The following is a 17,021-nucleotide window of genomic DNA, read 5'->3' as shown; positions in this document are numbered from 1 at the left end:
ACATGCATGCAGTCAGGAAACAATTACACAGTGACCAGTCATGATTTAATGATTAACCTCTGGCAGAATCTGCACTCGGCCCGTGAGGTGCACCAGTTTGACAGCGACGTGGACGAGCTGAAGAGCTGGATGAGCGAGAAGGAGGCAGGCCTGGACTCTGAGGAGCAGAACCACGACCTGCTCAGTGTGCAGGCGCTGATCCGCCAACATGAGGGCTTGGAGGTAAGCTTAGATGTTCTCGAAGGGGGGGGGGATTCCAAGTATGTAGATTAGTGACAAACCTGGTAAACCTCTTCAGAGAGCACTTCCCGTCCTAACTGGCACTTCGACTAGTGCGTAACTTGCAATTACAGCAGTTACATTCCTGCACTTATTTTTCTTTTTTTATTTCATTTTGTTATATTTCTTATGTAAAGTAGTATTTATTGTTACATCAGGTTCTATTGCTCGTAGCTTGACTATTCTCTCCCTTGTACGTCGCTTTGGATAAAAGCGTCTGCTAAATGACTAAATGTAAATGTAAATGTAAGAGCCAGGCTTAATTCTCCTAGAAAAACAAAGCCATAGGGCTCTTCTTTTAGGAGGTTTACCACTTACTCTGAGTTAATTTACCCAGGGTTGTCACTAAACCGCACACTTGGAATACCCCCTTGTTGTTGGATACATGTTTTTTTTTTCCCTTCATGATCAGTGTCTATGAGTGCTTCTATAGAGTGTATCCTTGTCAAATCGTTCAAATTAGTTATTTTTCATTGGGTTACAGTGAGGTAGACATTTTATGAATATTTCGTAATAGTTTGTGGGTCACACAACACACACAGTTACACAGCTGATATGTTCATGTAGTTCTGTGTGCTTAACTTAACTGTAAACAGCATTTTATAAAAATGTACTGAAATATGTTCTCATCTAATGCCAATATTTTTTTATTAAATACTGTCTGCTAAAAGAAGTTATCAGTAAGGCGGAGTAAGAGGGACGTGGAGATCGCAGTACGGCCGCAACACATTCTGAAGTGCGTCTCGCAGTAGGTCCTCACACGGAACCCCCGTGGCGGGAGGGCACACGGGCACGGCGGTGCCGATCATAGTCAGCACGAACAAGAGCGTGACTGTGAAGCCTACAGTGCAAATCACTGCTTTCAGATGCGGTGATATTCTCCACTTTGGCAGTATCCCATCAAGCACCTGTAAAACGACAAGTCATAACCATGGGCATCGTTAGACCTGGGCTACATCTATGGAAGTTGAATGCTATGAATAGCCACAGATCTCAGTTTATTTGTCTTTAAAAATAAGAATAATAAATAATATCAATCACAACTAATACGATCTATTCATCCGATCCGTCATTCCGATCATGCAAACGAAGCCCTCGAAAATAATGTGATATTATGCAAATGTAAGTATGTTTTGTGTCCTCTGTGTATCATTCAAGCAGCATATCTATATGAAGCTAAAACAGACTTTACGTTTGGCATTGAAGAAAAAAATCGGCATTGATTAAAAAACTAAACTAAAAATAGAAAATCGGCATTGAACACTTGTATTGAAATTAACTTTGGGCACTGTTTGTTTGTTTATTCTGATGTTCTTTTTCAATGACAATATTTTCTTTGCTTCTCCATCCATGTCAGCCTTTTTCAGTGCGTTTTTCCTTAGGAAGTAGCCTAAGTATTTTTTCCGATGTCAGTACTTTCAATGTTCTATTTTTTATTTTTATTATCAATACCGATTTAGCTTTTTTTCAATACCAAACTCAAAGTCTCTGTTTTAGGACACTTCACACTACTTGGCACTCATGCATTTTGTGTGAGAACAAGAGGAGAAAGAGAGAGCGCACGGGTTACAGGGCTTGTCATTGTTAGCATCTGGTGGTAGCTAGCTAGCTAGCTGATTCACTAAGGGGAGAAGGGGGTCTAATTTGGGCAAGAGCAAGGGAACAAAACAATGCGAACAGTTTAGACTCAATTGTAATATATCCAACAGGATCTCCAGACTGCACTCACAGGCCTGTCTAAAACAGGGTTTACAAAACAAAGGCTGGCGTTGTGTTTCTGATATTCAAACAGTATGATGTTTACATGAAATGCGATTTCTGCCAATAAAAAACTCATAGGCTAAATGTTTTCTCCGTTATCAACCCCGGCTTTACATGGCGATGTGACAATTATGGTATAAAGGTGTTTTCATGTGTTCAAGTACATTCACACGTTGCTTTGCGTCTTTTAAAACAATTTAGTAAACTGCTGTTCTATGAAAAAAAACTTACAGTTTTTGAGTCCATAGAAGATCTCTCCGGAGCTTGCTCGCCTTTACACAGGCTCAGTTCTTCGTAGAAACTTAGCGGCCTGGCGGGTTTACCAAGACGTGGAGCTTTACCCAAACCTCGGTTCTGGCATGTTCCAAAAGATGTTAGGATCTCCTCCGTTGGCTCAGGTGCTCTAATGATCTCGACCTGTAAATCAGCCGTTCTCTCATGCAATACTTCGACCAACTCCATGTGTTCTTGTACTGCGGAGCTCAGTTCTTCGAGAGCGGCTTCTCTCTGCGTTATCTCTTCGTCCTTCTGCTGAACGCAGTTCTGTCCGAGCGCCTTCTGGTGCTTAAGCGTGCTTATACAACTGCTGAGATTCTGAATTTGTTCTCTGTCCGTCTTTCTTATACGTTTGAGCATTGACATTTCCCCGAGGCGAGATTCCAACTCGTTACTGAGATCAGAAATGTTCGCCTCAAGTGCCGTCCGCCAGGACTGTAATCTAGTGAGCATTTCTGTGCTTTTTTCTAAAGCAGAGCGCATCTTTCTCTGGTCCTCAGGTTTAGGACCGAGGTCTTGAATTTGTTGTGACAGCCTCACGATTAACAACTTCAAATCCAGGTTATCACGACGAAGAACGCGGTTCCGTTCTTCCGCTGCATTGTGGGCATTTTGTAGTTCTGCGCTCTCCATTTGGAGTCTCCTGCCGGACAGCAGAAGAGGGGCCAAGCCAGTCTTACTTGTGACACTCAGCATCCTGGAGTTAAGACTTGATCCTCAATGAGCGTAGTAAACAGATTCCCTAAAGACTAATTAACACTGTGTTGTAAAACAGATTGATTTGCTTCGACAAATTGTTTCCTTTTGGTGTCCCATTTGAAGCGGACCGCACCCTCGTAGGGATGCGGTAATGGTCTCTTTGTCAGTTGTCGCTTTTGTAAAAGTTATGAAAACCTGGTCTAGACTTGAGAACTGATTGAAAGAAACGAAAAACAAACATTATATAGCTGGGGTAGCTTTCAGAGACCATTGTGACGTAATAATGCGAATTACGGCGGAGAGCAAAATAGTTCATGGAAGCTGTGCAACGTGACGTGTGCAACGATGGGTTTTGTTTTCATAGCATGCATAATAGATTAGCATTAAGACATATCTATAGAAATAGCATGTTATTATAAGTTTGCTTATGTTCAGCTCTGTATATTTTACAATGAAGAATATTATGACCAAAAATGAAACATTTTCGTGTAAAAAACACAATTATTTGCAAAACTAACAATTTGAATGGGGGGGAAATCCTCAATGTTAACAATTTGTGAAATCCTAAGAAACCATCATACTGAATATCTAATGGGAGATGTAACATCTTAGGATAGTTATCCCTAATGATTGACAAAAAAAATACACTTACAAATTTGCGTTTATCGATATGTGATTTTTTGCACCTAATACTTCATAAACGAACATTGAAGAGTAAATTCATTTCATAGTCCTCAGCAACACACCTCCACCCATACCTAACCCTTGGTTATGTCCCCGAGTCTGTCCTTACCGCTCAGCTTCACTACTTTCCCCTCATCACTCTCCCATCCTTTCCCCCCTTCCTCTCCTCGCATCTCTTCTTAAGCATCTTTCACTTTTTCCTCCCTTGTCTACCATTTCTACACATCACACCCCCGGAGTGTCTGTAATCCTCTCTCTGTCTCTCCTTCTCTCTTTACTGTCACCTTCTAATCCCCTCTCACACCTACCCTTATCCAAAACAACTCACAAGCACAGTACAATGCAAGCAAATAGCAGATCGATAGAGAAGAAAAAAACAAAAGTGCCATTAATAAAAAAAACAGCTTCTGCCCATTTCATTGATGTCTCCCTCTCTCCCTCGCCCCTGCTCAGAGAGATCTGCTGGTGATTGAGGAGGATGTGCAGCGGCGGCAGGAGGAGGGCCGTGACGTGGCGCGCCGGCTGCCGCAGGTGGGGGAGAGCGTGCGGGGGCAGCTGCAGGAGGTGACCCTCAGCTGGGGGAGTCTGCAGGCCAAGGCCAGCCAGCGGCGGGAGCGGCTGCGGCAGGCGGAGGCGGTGCAGAGATACCTCGCCGACTGGAGGCAGCTCTCGTACGTCCACCTCTCCGTCTCATTACACGTGTCCAAACCCCACACACAGCGGTCCAAACCCCACACACAGCGGTTCCTTCTGCGGAGCGCCTGTTGCGCGTCTCATTACATGTGTCCAAACCCCACACACAGCAGTCCAAACCCCACACACAGCGGTCCAAACCCCATACACAGCGGTCCAAATGCCACACACAGCGGCTCCTTCTGCGGAGCACCTGTTGGCGCATGAGATAGCTCAAGGAGTTTGTGATTAATGATTAATGTAATTAGAACGTTGCTGTCTTTTGCTTAGGGTTTTATTAGTAAGATTCAGTGTGGTTAGATGCCACCTCCTTTTCAATGTGGCACTATAATCTATATGCTAGAAGCAGTATTGCAGCTCACTGCAAAATGTAAAATAAAATGGCACAATACAGCTGAAATGTGACAATGACAATGCACTCCAATCATATCTAATCCTTGTCATGCTAATGTGTTTCTCTATGGAAAATGCCACGTTCAGAATCTCACAGCAATTTCAACTATCATCAGCTTTCTTCACAGCTGGAGTGCTGTCTGCATTCTAATTCGATGTTGTTACAGGACGTGGATGAGGGAGACCCTGTCGCTAGTGAGAGGGGAAGGGGTGGGGAGTGAGCGAGGAGACCTTGAACAGCGAATCAAAAGGCACGAGGAGTACCGCACGCAGATTGACCGACAGCTGGACCAATCACAGGCAGTAAAAAATGAGGGACGGAGCCTCATACAGGAGGGGACGTTCATGTGCCAAGAGGTAGATCATATTTGTGCATGCATATGTGTGTGTGTGTGTGTGTGTGTGTGTGTGTGTGTGTGTGTGTGTGTGTGTGCGTGTGCTCAAATATATATATGTTAATTGTGAGTGTGATTGTGTTCACGTCTCTATGTGTCTTGTATGTGTGTGCGCATTCATACCTGTGTGTGTGTATGTGTCTGTATTGTATATGTATATAAGTGTATGCATGAATAAGTGTGATTGTTTTCACAACTGTTCATAAACAAATGTACCTAAGGGGGTCTGGCATAAATTTATCTCCATGTACTTGTATGTGTCCGTAAAAATGTGTATGAGTTTTCATACCTGTGTGTGTGTGTGTCTGCTTGTGTGTGTGTCTGCTTGTTTATCTGTGTGCGTGTGTGCGTCTGCGTCTGTGTGTGTGTGTGTGTCTGCGTCTGCGTGTGTGTGTGTCTGCTTGTGTGTGTCTGCGTGTGTGTGTCTGCTTGTGTGTGTGTCTGCTTGTGTGTGTGTGTGTGTGTGTGTGTGTCTGCGTGTGTGTGTGTGTGTGTGTGTTAGCTGGAGGAGCGTGTGGCGGAGCTGCAGGATCTGGAGCAGGCCCTGCAGGAGAGCTGGGAGGAGCAGCAGCTGCTGTTGGCCGATCAGCAGGAGCTCCAGCAGCTCCAGAGGGAGTTGGAGCAGGCCGAGCGCTGGCTCAGCACCCACGAGAGTGGCCTCAGGGCCGACAGCTACGGGGTGAGACGAAACACACACACACACACACATACACACACGCGTACATACACACCTACACACACATATACACACCTACACACACACACACACACACAAACACACACACCTACACACACACACACACACACACATACACACACACCTACACCCCCCACACACACACACACACACACACACGTACAGGGTCAGAGCACATCACATACACGAGCAGTGCTCTCCAGTCATACAGCCGCATCAGTGACAACTACGTTTACACACTTCACACCTTTTATCAATGTATGCGTGGTCACAAAGGCAAACACAAGCTTGAGAAACATACCAGAGCGTATTGTCACTTGTTTCTTAATGACACTGGTACATATGGTCATATTGTGGTTTGCACTCCAGTCAACAATGTCATTCAGTCATCATCCATGAATCACGCATAGTGTTTACGCTTCGCTCCATCTGCCAGGACTCTGTGTCAGACGTGCTGGAGTTGCTGAAGAAGCAGGAGGACCTTGAGGCCATGATTGAGGCCCAGAACGAGCGATTCAATGCCTTAAATGAGAAGAAGATGCAGGTCAGAAAAAACTCCCTGCTGTAGACTCAGAAATTAAATGAAATAAAATGGTCACAGTGTTGTGGTTTGGGAAAGAATTGTGGAAATGTTTTATCTTCATAGAGTAGCTCCTTGAAAAGTATGTATAAATATACCATGCTAGCTTCAAAGCATAGAAGTTCAATTATTTGTATGGGAACAGTAGAATGTAAACATGTCCAAGCCAAATGTATCTACTTGCCGTTGACCTTCCCTTACCCTTATCTAAGGTGTTGCCTGATTCCCTTTCAGATTGAACAACGGCTTGGGAACAGGGATTCCAGGAAGACACCTGTGCGGGTGTCTTCCCTGAAGCACAAGCCGGCGGACCACCCTCCGACTCCGACCGCACGAGCCACGGTGCCTTCCGTGCTCCGGAGCAGCAGCAGGGGCAAAAGCGACACCCCCGTGTCTGCCTCCATCCCCTCTGCTCACTTCCTGAGTAAGACCCCCTCTAAGGGTCCTTCATTGGGCTCCTCGAGGACCCCAACCTCACTTTCTAAATTTCCACCAAGGTCCACCACACCAGAGCCCAGACAATCCCCATCGCCATCGGCGAAATACCTACCTGCCACCAGCTTTATAGGAAAACAGCCCTCTAGTAGTGTTTCACCCACTGAACTGCAGTATCCTACCCGACTTCCTTCCCGTGAGCGAGAGCTGCCGTCCTCTGATACGACTCCTGGAGATAGGCCACTCATCGCACCGAAGCCAAGGCTGTCCAGCCAGAGCCTGAGATCAGGGCACCCCGAGCAGCAGAGGCCAGATGCAGATCCTCCTGAACCAGCCCCTAGGTCTTCAGGGTCTCCTGTCTCATCTGAACCAGCGGCTCGATACTCTAAGGATGCAGAGCAATCTGATCCCACTACAGCTGTACCTTCAACATCTGAGGAAACTCCTGAAGTGGCTCCGCGAGCCTTCCAGTCTCCAGACCGTCTTGAACGCTCCACTGACACGGAACATGCTCCACACCACACTGAACCATCTCCTGCCCACTCTGAGTCACCGTGTCCTCCTGAACCAGCCCCTCTTCCCCTTGACTCTGAGCTGGCAGTGGCAGGCTCTGCTTCTGATGTGCCGGGTAAACCTGCTCCATGGCAAGAGCGGCCCTCCACTCCACCACCACTCTCTTCACTGAGGCTAGAGGAACAGCCAGAAGAGGCTGCCGTGTCAGAGCCCCCTCCTCGAAAGCAGGTCAGATATTATTATTATTATTATTATTATCTCCAGCACCACTCACATTTACATGCAGTCATTGAGCAGAGGCTTCCATCCGAAGGGATTGAACAGTACACATATTCATCCATAGGGATTGAACAGTACACATACAGAATTTATCGGGGTCTTAAACCATAATTCCACCACTACATGAACAGCTGTAACACTAGAGGAACACACACACACACACACACACTTGTCCACATCCTCATGCACATACACACAGCTGCTTTCTTCTGCTGAACACTGAATGAGCTGATGGATGTGTGTGTGTTTCCGCTGGTGGATGTGTGTGTGTTTCTGCTGATGGATGTGTGTGTGTCCGCTGATGGATGTGTGTGTTTCCGCTGATGGATGTGTGTGTTTCCGCTGATGGATGTGTGTGTTTCCGCTGACGGATGTGTGTGTGTTTCCGCTGACAAATGTGTGTGTTTCCGCTGATGGATGTGTGTGTGTCCGCGTACAGCAGGTCAGAGATTCCGCTGTACGTATGGAGGGAACGCTGGAGATAAGACTCAAGTATGGAGGAACCAAAGTAAGTTAGGATATTATCTGTTCGTCACAAATGTCTCTTATTTCTCTCTGAAGAAACACTCATTCCTAGTGAAGAGAAGGTAGAATAATGGTGTGTTTGTGTGACTGTGTGTCAGGGTTTGGACCACTGGGAGGCTGTGTATGCTGTGCTGGAGGGGCAGACCCTCAACTTGTACAAAGACCAGGATGCTTCTGAAGAGGTGCAGCATCATTCTCTCTCTTTCACACACACACGCACAGACAGACAGACAGACAGAGATGGACACTGTCTTACCATGAGCATAAGCCATCAGCCTTTCTTCTGTTTTATTGCAGAGATGTAGTACACGTTGGCCTCCTATTGGCTTGAAAGGCGCACGATGTAAAGACAACCCTTACTACCGGAGAAAGGAGAACACCTTCAAAATCATGTGAGTCTGATCCTAGACAATGAGTACACCTTCAAAATCATGTGAGTCGGATCCTAGACAATGAGTACACCTTCAAAATCATGTGAGTCTGATCCTAGACAATGAGTACACCTTCAAAATCATGTGAGTCGGATCCTAGCCAATGCATCCTTGTAGAGCATTAAATATATGGAATAAATACATCTATCTTTTTCTCTTTCTATACAAATGACCCTTTACGTATTTAAATGACTAAATATCCATTTGGGGTTTTTTGCCGAAGTTCAGGCTCAATCGACATCCTCCCCATACTTAATTAAGGCATCATAAACATTTGTGAAATAAATAATAAGCAATTAAAATAAATTCATTATAATTTTTAAAGTAAAACGTGTATCTCTCTCTCCCTCTCTCTCTCTCTCTCTCTCCCTCTCTCTCTCTCTCTCTCTCTCTCTCTCTCTCTCTCTCTATCTCTGCAGACTGGAAGATGGAAGTCATTACATGCTCTCTGCTCAGAGTGATGAACAACGAGGAGTCTGGGCCCAGGAACTACAGGAGAGCATCTCTCCCAGCACCTCTCAGGAGCACCATGGGTAAAATACAGATAAACTAATCAAGCACAGTCCTTTTCACTCCCCTGCTTTTCGATGGCATAGGCCTTAAATAAGCTTATGATCTTACATAAAGCTTATGGTTTTATGTAAGCTTATGAAAGTGCTGTAATGGAGTTGGTTAAAAAAAACACCAGCACATGCAACCTGAAAGCGTCACTCTCCACTCCTTCTTTTCATTCTTCTTGGCAGAAAAAATGTATCACTTGAGGAACGGGAGACTGCAGAGGCGAGCACACCAGCAGGTGATCCAGACACTTTTGACACAGGCAGGCCAAACACTCCGACCAATCAAGCACAAGGTACTGGGACAGAGTTTTAACCTCAGAAATAGACCTCGTGGCATTACACATTAGGATTCTTACACACACACACACACACACACACACACACACACACACACACACACACACACACAGAGAAACACACACAAACAACTTAAAGCATACCTCCACATCTTCGAGATCTTGTCCGTAGTCTTCAGACTGGGCCTGGGCGATGCAAGTGATAAACGCTAATTGGAAAGCATGCATCTGCATATTTGAGACTGAAAACTACACTTTCCAACCCTTTTCTTCTCTATAGCTGAGAATGGTGAGATGGAAAGGGAGCCGCCACCAAAGCCCCCCCACACCTACTACAACAAACACAGCTATCCTGATGGGAGCGAGGCAAGAGACACGGGTAAGCTCATCCGCGGTCAGTCTTCAGTTGAGCCATGAGCTCTATTTCATTAAACTCACAATAGCCTAGGTCATTACTTCAAACACAATCAGATTTCAGAATTGTTTTCAGGATTACTTGGACTGTTCAGAAAACCCCTTATGGCTTCAGTCTTATGTTTGCAGAACATTAATGTGATCGTAGTTTGTTTAACTTTAAAGCTTTTTTGTGTGTGTGTGTGTGTGTGTGTGTGTGTGTGTGTGTGTGTTTGTGCACATGGGTATTCATTTGTGTTGTGTTGCATGTGTGTGTTTGTTGCTGTAGATCTTCCACAGAGAACGCTGCCCAGGAACACCCCTCCCTCCATGCCCCCGCCTCAGCCCCCACTGACACCCAGAGACTTGAGCGGAAAGGACAAAAACGCAAAAAACAAGAGCGTCTTCAAAAAGCTCTTTAAGAAATGAGCCGCCAGCAGAGGGAGACAGGCATCCATGCAGCCTACAGTCTGGCATCACTGGCGCCTAGTTTTAAACCGCAGTAAAGAACAGTGATGGTTCCTTTTGTTCTAACTTTCAGAAACAATATTTAAAGTGCTACACCTGGGCTGAACAATTGTGACAGGATTTTAAAACCATGATTTGCAAAAGAAGCTGGATGATTCGTTTTCTTTCTTTCTTTCTTTCTTTCTTTCTTTTTTTAAATCAAATGATTGTGCGTATGTTTACATGGGAACATATTTAAACACGTATTTATTTTAACACCAAAATGAAGAACACAAAGGATATAGTGTGATCAGAACCTATTTTTGTTGGAATATGCTCTTTAGATGTATTATATTTTGCAATGATTTTTCGAACTGTATTTAAAAATCAGTTTTAAATGAAAAAAAAATAAAAATGTTCAAAAACTTGTCATATTTGTCATTCTTACTTTGGCGGTATTACATAATATGCAGGTCGGTATCGTTTTCCTGCGCAGCCAAGCTCAAGGGTCTTCTACTAACAGCTCAATTCTTCTCTGCGTATCTGGACAGCTGAGTGGACATATCACAATATCATATTTTCGTTCCCTTTTTTGCTGTGTCTTAGCCTAGATGTTTGATATTAGTTAAGTCGCGCATGTAGTATTTATGTGTCTTTGTTTTAGTCATTAATATTCACAGGTATTAGCGGAAATTACTGTAACGACAACCCCTATGTTAGTTTGTTTGTTTATTCATGTATTTGTTTATTTAGGATGTCACAATTGTGGTAGTTTCAGGATCGGATGTTTACTACTACCAATCTATGCGTAAAACGTACATTTTAATCCAATCTGATGTCCACCAAGTGTGTGGATGTAGAAGCACGCAATGTGTTGTTGCACAAGCAAGTTGTAAACGCAGAATAAAATCCTAAAATAATTTTTTTGGTTGCGAGGCATAACCACGTGTGACACTCATCTGAGGGAGTTGGGCACTGTACATTAATCAAACGTGTCATTGCTTAATGTACTTCAATAAAGTCAGAATGGCAAGGATATAGCGTGGTATTGTTAAAATGTTGGCTTCAAAATCGGTCCGCGCCTCAACTTTAAATGAGGCCAGTCACCAAGAGTTTTGCCAAAGTTTCAGTTTTTGCCGGCAGTCTAGTAAAATACGTGTATTTTGGTGACAATGAATTGCTTATTTTTATTTTGAGGTTTCTCTCAGTTGTCAGGCCAAGCCACTTTCAGTTGAGAAATGATTGATTCTAAAGATGTTTATCGTCATGCGTCTCCAAGGATACTCACAGGAAAAGAGTTTAGCAGACGTAGATATAAAATGGGAGGCAGATTGCACTTCCTAAATTGGAGGAAGATTGTAATTGTTAAAATCATTGTCTAGTAGATATTTCCTTGTATAGCCTAGCTAAATCAGTAGGTAATTGTACCGTCCTCTCGAGGCAAATTGTAGGCTAGTGAATGACGGAGTCATGACATCATGACATCCCCATCTGAAACGTTCTATTGCGTAGCATGCCAAATTAGAGAACTGCGCAATTTCAGGAACTACCTTTCCCATACGTTATAAGCACACTTTGCAGTTTTGTTCTGTTGCCGTGTTGGTCTGCTCTGATACAAACTGATCACGTTCACTCACTTTAGCGCATAGAGGTAGCGGTAGGGGGCGCTAGAGACCACACAAATTCATGAGCACCCTTGAGTTCAAAAGTTCACCATTGGGTAGGTTGTTTTTTTGTCAGGCACAGAAATAGTCATCAACCCTTTTTTTGTCACTGAAATATTTCTGGTCATGGATGGTTCCTATGAAGATCTATTGACTTACTTAACATTCTGTTAAAGCTGGCACCGGCTTCATTAATCGTAGTGGGGTAGCCTACACAAAAATCCGAATTCTTATTTCCAGTAGGATATGTTATTTTGTTTATATGTAAATTGCAGTTGCACTTAGTATTACCTTGCACGTCACCACAGGCTTTTGCATTATTTACCTACAACAGATTCGCTGAAATGCTCTGTTAATTATTCAATCAAATTGCATTATATACGACTAAGATATTATATATATATATGATTAAGTAGGTCAGAGCAACTTTCTATTATAGCCCATGTTTAAAGAGAATTAGACATCACGTTTTCTTAGTAATTTTCTTCTCGTTATTATTACTAGATAAATCAATAATTTGGTGTCATATAATAGTGTTCATGTTTACATCATTAGCATAACCAGAAACAAATATTTTCCATTGTTGTGACATCAAAAAACAACTTGTTTTCGTTACGTTGGGTGAGGTGCATTCCACTGATGATTGATGAGAAAATTGAATATAAACAGTACTGAAACATATGTAAAAAAAACTATTTGAACCATTCTTCAGAGTGATTTTGATTGCATTCCCTAATGCTTATTGAAACATCACTAAGCGCCGGCATTTCTCTTATAAGAAAATGAATTCCTGTATCAGTGAACAGCATACCGGGTGCCTTTGCACTTTGTGATGCGCATCCCAATTTACATAGATAGTTTAAAGTTTAAGTCTGGGTCCTACGGTGTTCAGCTTTCCGTCTGATGTGAATTCACCTGTTATCATAACTCATCAGGGCTTTTGTTTTTGCATGGTGTACACTGAATAGACTGTGGACTACTTCTCTATATTGTGTTATTAGTAGTAGTAGGATTATTATTATTGTTATTTTTGTTGTTCAGTTTGTTTACTTTTTAAGAAAGGTAATCTATTTGTGTATCACATTCTGTTTTAGTACACTTTTATATGAAACGGGCAAAGCTTTTCCTCTTTGTTCACAAATACATAAACGAAGTAATATCCGTAGGCGGGCATGTTCCCTTTAGACATAACTACACAAAAGCGCTCTTCTGGATATTGCCGTCATAGCCTATATGCTTTTTTAAACTCACGCTTTAGTCTATACGATAGAGTAATTCATTGATTGCAGCTGTAGATTTTGTTTTACGTTAAAATGGAATAAAATTACATCAACCCTAAACGTTTAATTGAAACTAGACTGCTACAATACTTCAAATCCTGGATGAAGCTATTCTGACGAAGTGTTGTGCCAGTGTTGCAAAATAACATGTAGAAGGGAATAGACTGACACATAATGATGCCTCCGGTTTTGTATCTGCAGATCCCCATCCCAGTCTTCGACAGATGGAGGCATATCGGGGCTTCCACGAATGTGTGAAGAGGAGATGACGGAATGGCTACCACGAGAGGGCGATCCAATTACACACTATAGAAATGAGACCACAGACAGAGCAATACGTAGGCTCGAGGCTGTAGCCTATCCATGTCTGCGTAGCTTATTGCAGGCGACGTACCCCTTAAAGGTGAACAATAACTATTTATGTAAGTGATATGTTTACAAACAATTTGTTATGAGTAGGCTACCAAACACCCCCAGTAACTGCAGTGAAATAAATACATCTACGTAGGCTACTTTTGGCCAACCTTTTGTTTTGATTTTTTTTTTTTTAACAATATGAATAGTTTGTGGAGCTACTGTTTTAATTACATAAACATTCACATTTCTGAAGGGACAGGCCCTAGTTCTCCTACGTCTTTTCTATGATTTATCCTGAGCGAATTAGGCTATACCATGCCATTTCATAACCGACTGATGGTGAATTAGACCAAATCAATTGAATCAAATAATGTGAAGTTTATGGGGCACTATAACTCAGACAACGTTTCTAATGGTTTTAGAGAACGGCATATAACGTATAACATATAATTAGGTTACATTGAGGTAGGCTTATGGATAGCTTTTTGGACGAGCAAGCATGCCGAGATACTAAGTTAGAAAAATCTGTTCACCACTCATGAACTAAAATGCCATACTTTTCTGTGAGCACGAATGGAAATTATAATTAGCATATTGGAAAATAATGACAATAGACTAGGCTACAAGACAAATGTCATCGTATTCCCAATTAGCAGTATGACTTGAAAAGACGACAGTATACCACAATTGCTATTCTTAATATAAGCCTGTTCATTATAGACTACACCACTTGTAATACTTCATAGGATAATTCAAGCACTAATAAGTTGCCTCTATAAAGAAAACAAGAAGTGTTGAAGGTTATTTGGGAGCACAGGTATTCTCATACGCACACAGGATAGTTATCTTGCAAAAAGTTTTTTCGAATTTTATAACCTCTCTGTGTTAATAAATGGTGAGGTTTCTTGACATACCTAGACTAAATTGTTCTGGCAATGTATGGCTTCTACAATCCAATATGTAAATTAGCCTGTACAGTGATGTTGGGACTAGCGCGAAACTCCAGACTACTTCAGGGTTAAAACATTTATACATTTTAATGAATGATCGTCTATCTCCATCCCCTCACCCAACCCTTCACCCATTTATGCATTCATTCATTCGTTCATTCTTTCCTTTCAAGCTAGGGCATTTTTCGTTAAGTTATCTTAATGCATTTTTTTGCGCAGGGGAATGGATTTAGAAAAGGTGCCATCCTCTGACTTGTACACAAGAGGTCAAACCAAAATATGTGTTTGTTTATTTTTGCAAATGTGCAAAGTTCAAAGAGAGCGCTGACAGCTAACTATTCACAGTAAGTGATGCGGCAAGCTCTCTACTTTAAAGTATCACGTTGTTGGTGAGGGATCACGCACCATTCATGAAGAAGGCACTGGGTGTCCAGAATAAACACTGTACGCCGAGACTCGCTCATCTGCCGGTACACATCACTTTCAAGTTCTAGGCATGATTCAGTGAACTGGGCCATCATCAATAAACATTTTATTGTGCAGTGGAATGTTCGCATGTTCGTGACGCACTGAGCAATATCGATTTCGCTGTGTAGGAATAACACGAGATGTCATGAGAAGACCATATTTTAAAAGACCCTTCTTCTATACTATCGTCAATCGCATATTACTTGGTGAGAATAGAGCGCAATTCCATCCGGCCTATTGATAGGTACACAAGACGATAGCAGTAGCAATATATTGAATAATCTGCTCTGAAAAGTCAAACTATTTTAAAATAAACTATTTTAACAGCAAATGTTTAGCAGGTTTGTTTAAATGTGGAAGGTGCGCCTCATACGACCAAAACGCCTGGTAATAAGCATCTCTGATTTTAAGAACATAAAATAATCACTAACGGACTTGCAGATAACTAGTACTCTCCGATACTAATACTCTCTAACAGGTGTCATACGTGTGTTTGCTTGACTATAAACAGAGACATACTTATCTTCAGCGCTTTTTGGGCCACGATCAAGCCGCGCAGCATATCCAAATGCACAAAGACGCAGGCGCACCAATGTGGAGTCACAGGGAATCCACTAAGGTTTGCTTATTTGTTTGTTTGCATGTGCGTGTGTGTGTGTGTGTGTGTGTTCTTGTGTGTGTGTGTGTGTGTGTGTTTGTGTGTGTGTATGTGAGAGTGTGTGTGTGTTTATGTGTGTGAGTGAAGGAGAGAGAAAGAGAGTGTGTGTGCGCCTGCGTGTGTTGTGTTGTTTAGTCAGACAGACCTCTGTGATGCTGTTACTGCCGGCAAACATGCATCTCTCGCGCCTTCCCTCTTTATCGTAAGACATCAAACAAACACTGTGTTTCAATTGTAAGACCGTTCACCTTTCGCCAAGTCGCGTGTCAAATGCGATACAATTTGTCACCTACCATTCAACAAAATGTAGGACTCCAGTTTGGTAATATGCTCTCAGTCTATAACTTGAAGTTTAATGAAGTCAAAAATAGGCCCGGTGCCTGAATGTAGCCTACATGCTGGGGTTAAATCAGCAGGTGCACATCAGGTAGTCCATTCTCGGGGGAAGCAGCGTCTATAAAGCAATAGTGAAGTTTACTGTCGGCGTCCCTGATGTTGTATGGAGTTTAGAAGAGCTGCACCTTAGGTTTGTTAAATGGGCACTGTTTGATTGCACCTGGTCACACCTCACTTTGCAGTAAACTAGAGGAGTGCATCCCAGTCAATTAAAAGCAATGCCGGATTTTTATTCAAAACCTACAGACCCTGCAACCCCTCGGTGATACACTATGATTAATTATTTATGCCAAGCTCACACAATCTATCCATAGAATCAATGGAAAAATAGTCTAATTCGTAACAGAAAAGTCGGCTATTGGTTCTACTATTTCTACTCGACTACTATTACTACTTCTACTACTACTACTAGTACTACTAGTACTCCTACTACTAGTAGTAGTGATAATAATAATAATAATAATAATAATAACAATAATAACAATAATAATAATGATATATGATGATAATAATAATAATAATATAGATAATGTCTCAGTTAGATTCATTACTCAATGTATTCTTGAAACTTTTAGTCGGAGGTTCCAACATTAGTTCTTAAATAAAATGCTTTGAAGGGCAAATGCTTATGTTACTTTAAATTTCTTGCATGGATTGGTTTTTTCTTATTTATGAGGTATAAGAAACATGTCAACAACTTCCTTTCCTAAGTGTAATAATTGCAAAACATCTTACACTTAAGTAAATACTATTTCAGACAGAAAATAGTACCTGTCTTCAGCAGCTACATATCTGTTTCCCTCTTGTTTTTCCCCCGCGGTTTGTAAACAAGCGTTTAAGCAGTAAGCCTGTGTTGCATCAGCAGTCTAAAACGATCTAAAGCAGTGAGATAGACTGAGGTGATGTGATCTA

The 17,021-nt window shown here is 42.3% G+C and overlaps 1 protein-coding gene across 1 annotated transcript in view; it reads left to right on the top strand.

Annotated features, from left to right (window-relative positions):
* sptbn5 (spectrin, beta, non-erythrocytic 5) overlaps positions 1–10,765 on the top strand; it is a 64,797-nt gene extending 54,032 nt beyond the window's left edge. The window contains exons 61-74 of the mRNA XM_031580498.2: positions 67–222; positions 2,289–2,438; positions 4,153–4,370; positions 4,953–5,142; positions 5,683–5,859; positions 6,314–6,421; positions 6,692–7,633; positions 8,124–8,192; positions 8,308–8,391; positions 8,507–8,601; positions 9,060–9,173; positions 9,384–9,493; positions 9,777–9,890; positions 10,179–10,765. Of these exons, the coding sequence (XP_031436358.1) occupies positions 67–222; positions 2,289–2,438; positions 4,153–4,370; positions 4,953–5,142; positions 5,683–5,859; positions 6,314–6,421; positions 6,692–7,633; positions 8,124–8,192; positions 8,308–8,391; positions 8,507–8,601; positions 9,060–9,173; positions 9,384–9,493; positions 9,777–9,890; positions 10,179–10,318 (2,667 nt within the window). The 3' untranslated portion in view covers positions 10,319–10,765. The remainder of the gene's footprint in view (positions 1–66; positions 223–2,288; positions 2,439–4,152; positions 4,371–4,952; positions 5,143–5,682; positions 5,860–6,313; positions 6,422–6,691; positions 7,634–8,123; positions 8,193–8,307; positions 8,392–8,506; positions 8,602–9,059; positions 9,174–9,383; positions 9,494–9,776; positions 9,891–10,178) is intronic.
* Positions 10,766–17,021: the final 6,256 nt, after the last annotated feature.

Source organism: Clupea harengus, chromosome 14 (assembly GCF_900700415.2).
Source record: "Clupea harengus chromosome 14, Ch_v2.0.2, whole genome shotgun sequence".
Taxonomy (NCBI): domain Eukaryota; kingdom Metazoa; phylum Chordata; class Actinopteri; order Clupeiformes; family Clupeidae; genus Clupea; species Clupea harengus.
The sequence above is the reverse complement of the archived record's forward strand: the minus strand, read 5'-3'. Positions and strand labels throughout refer to the sequence as shown.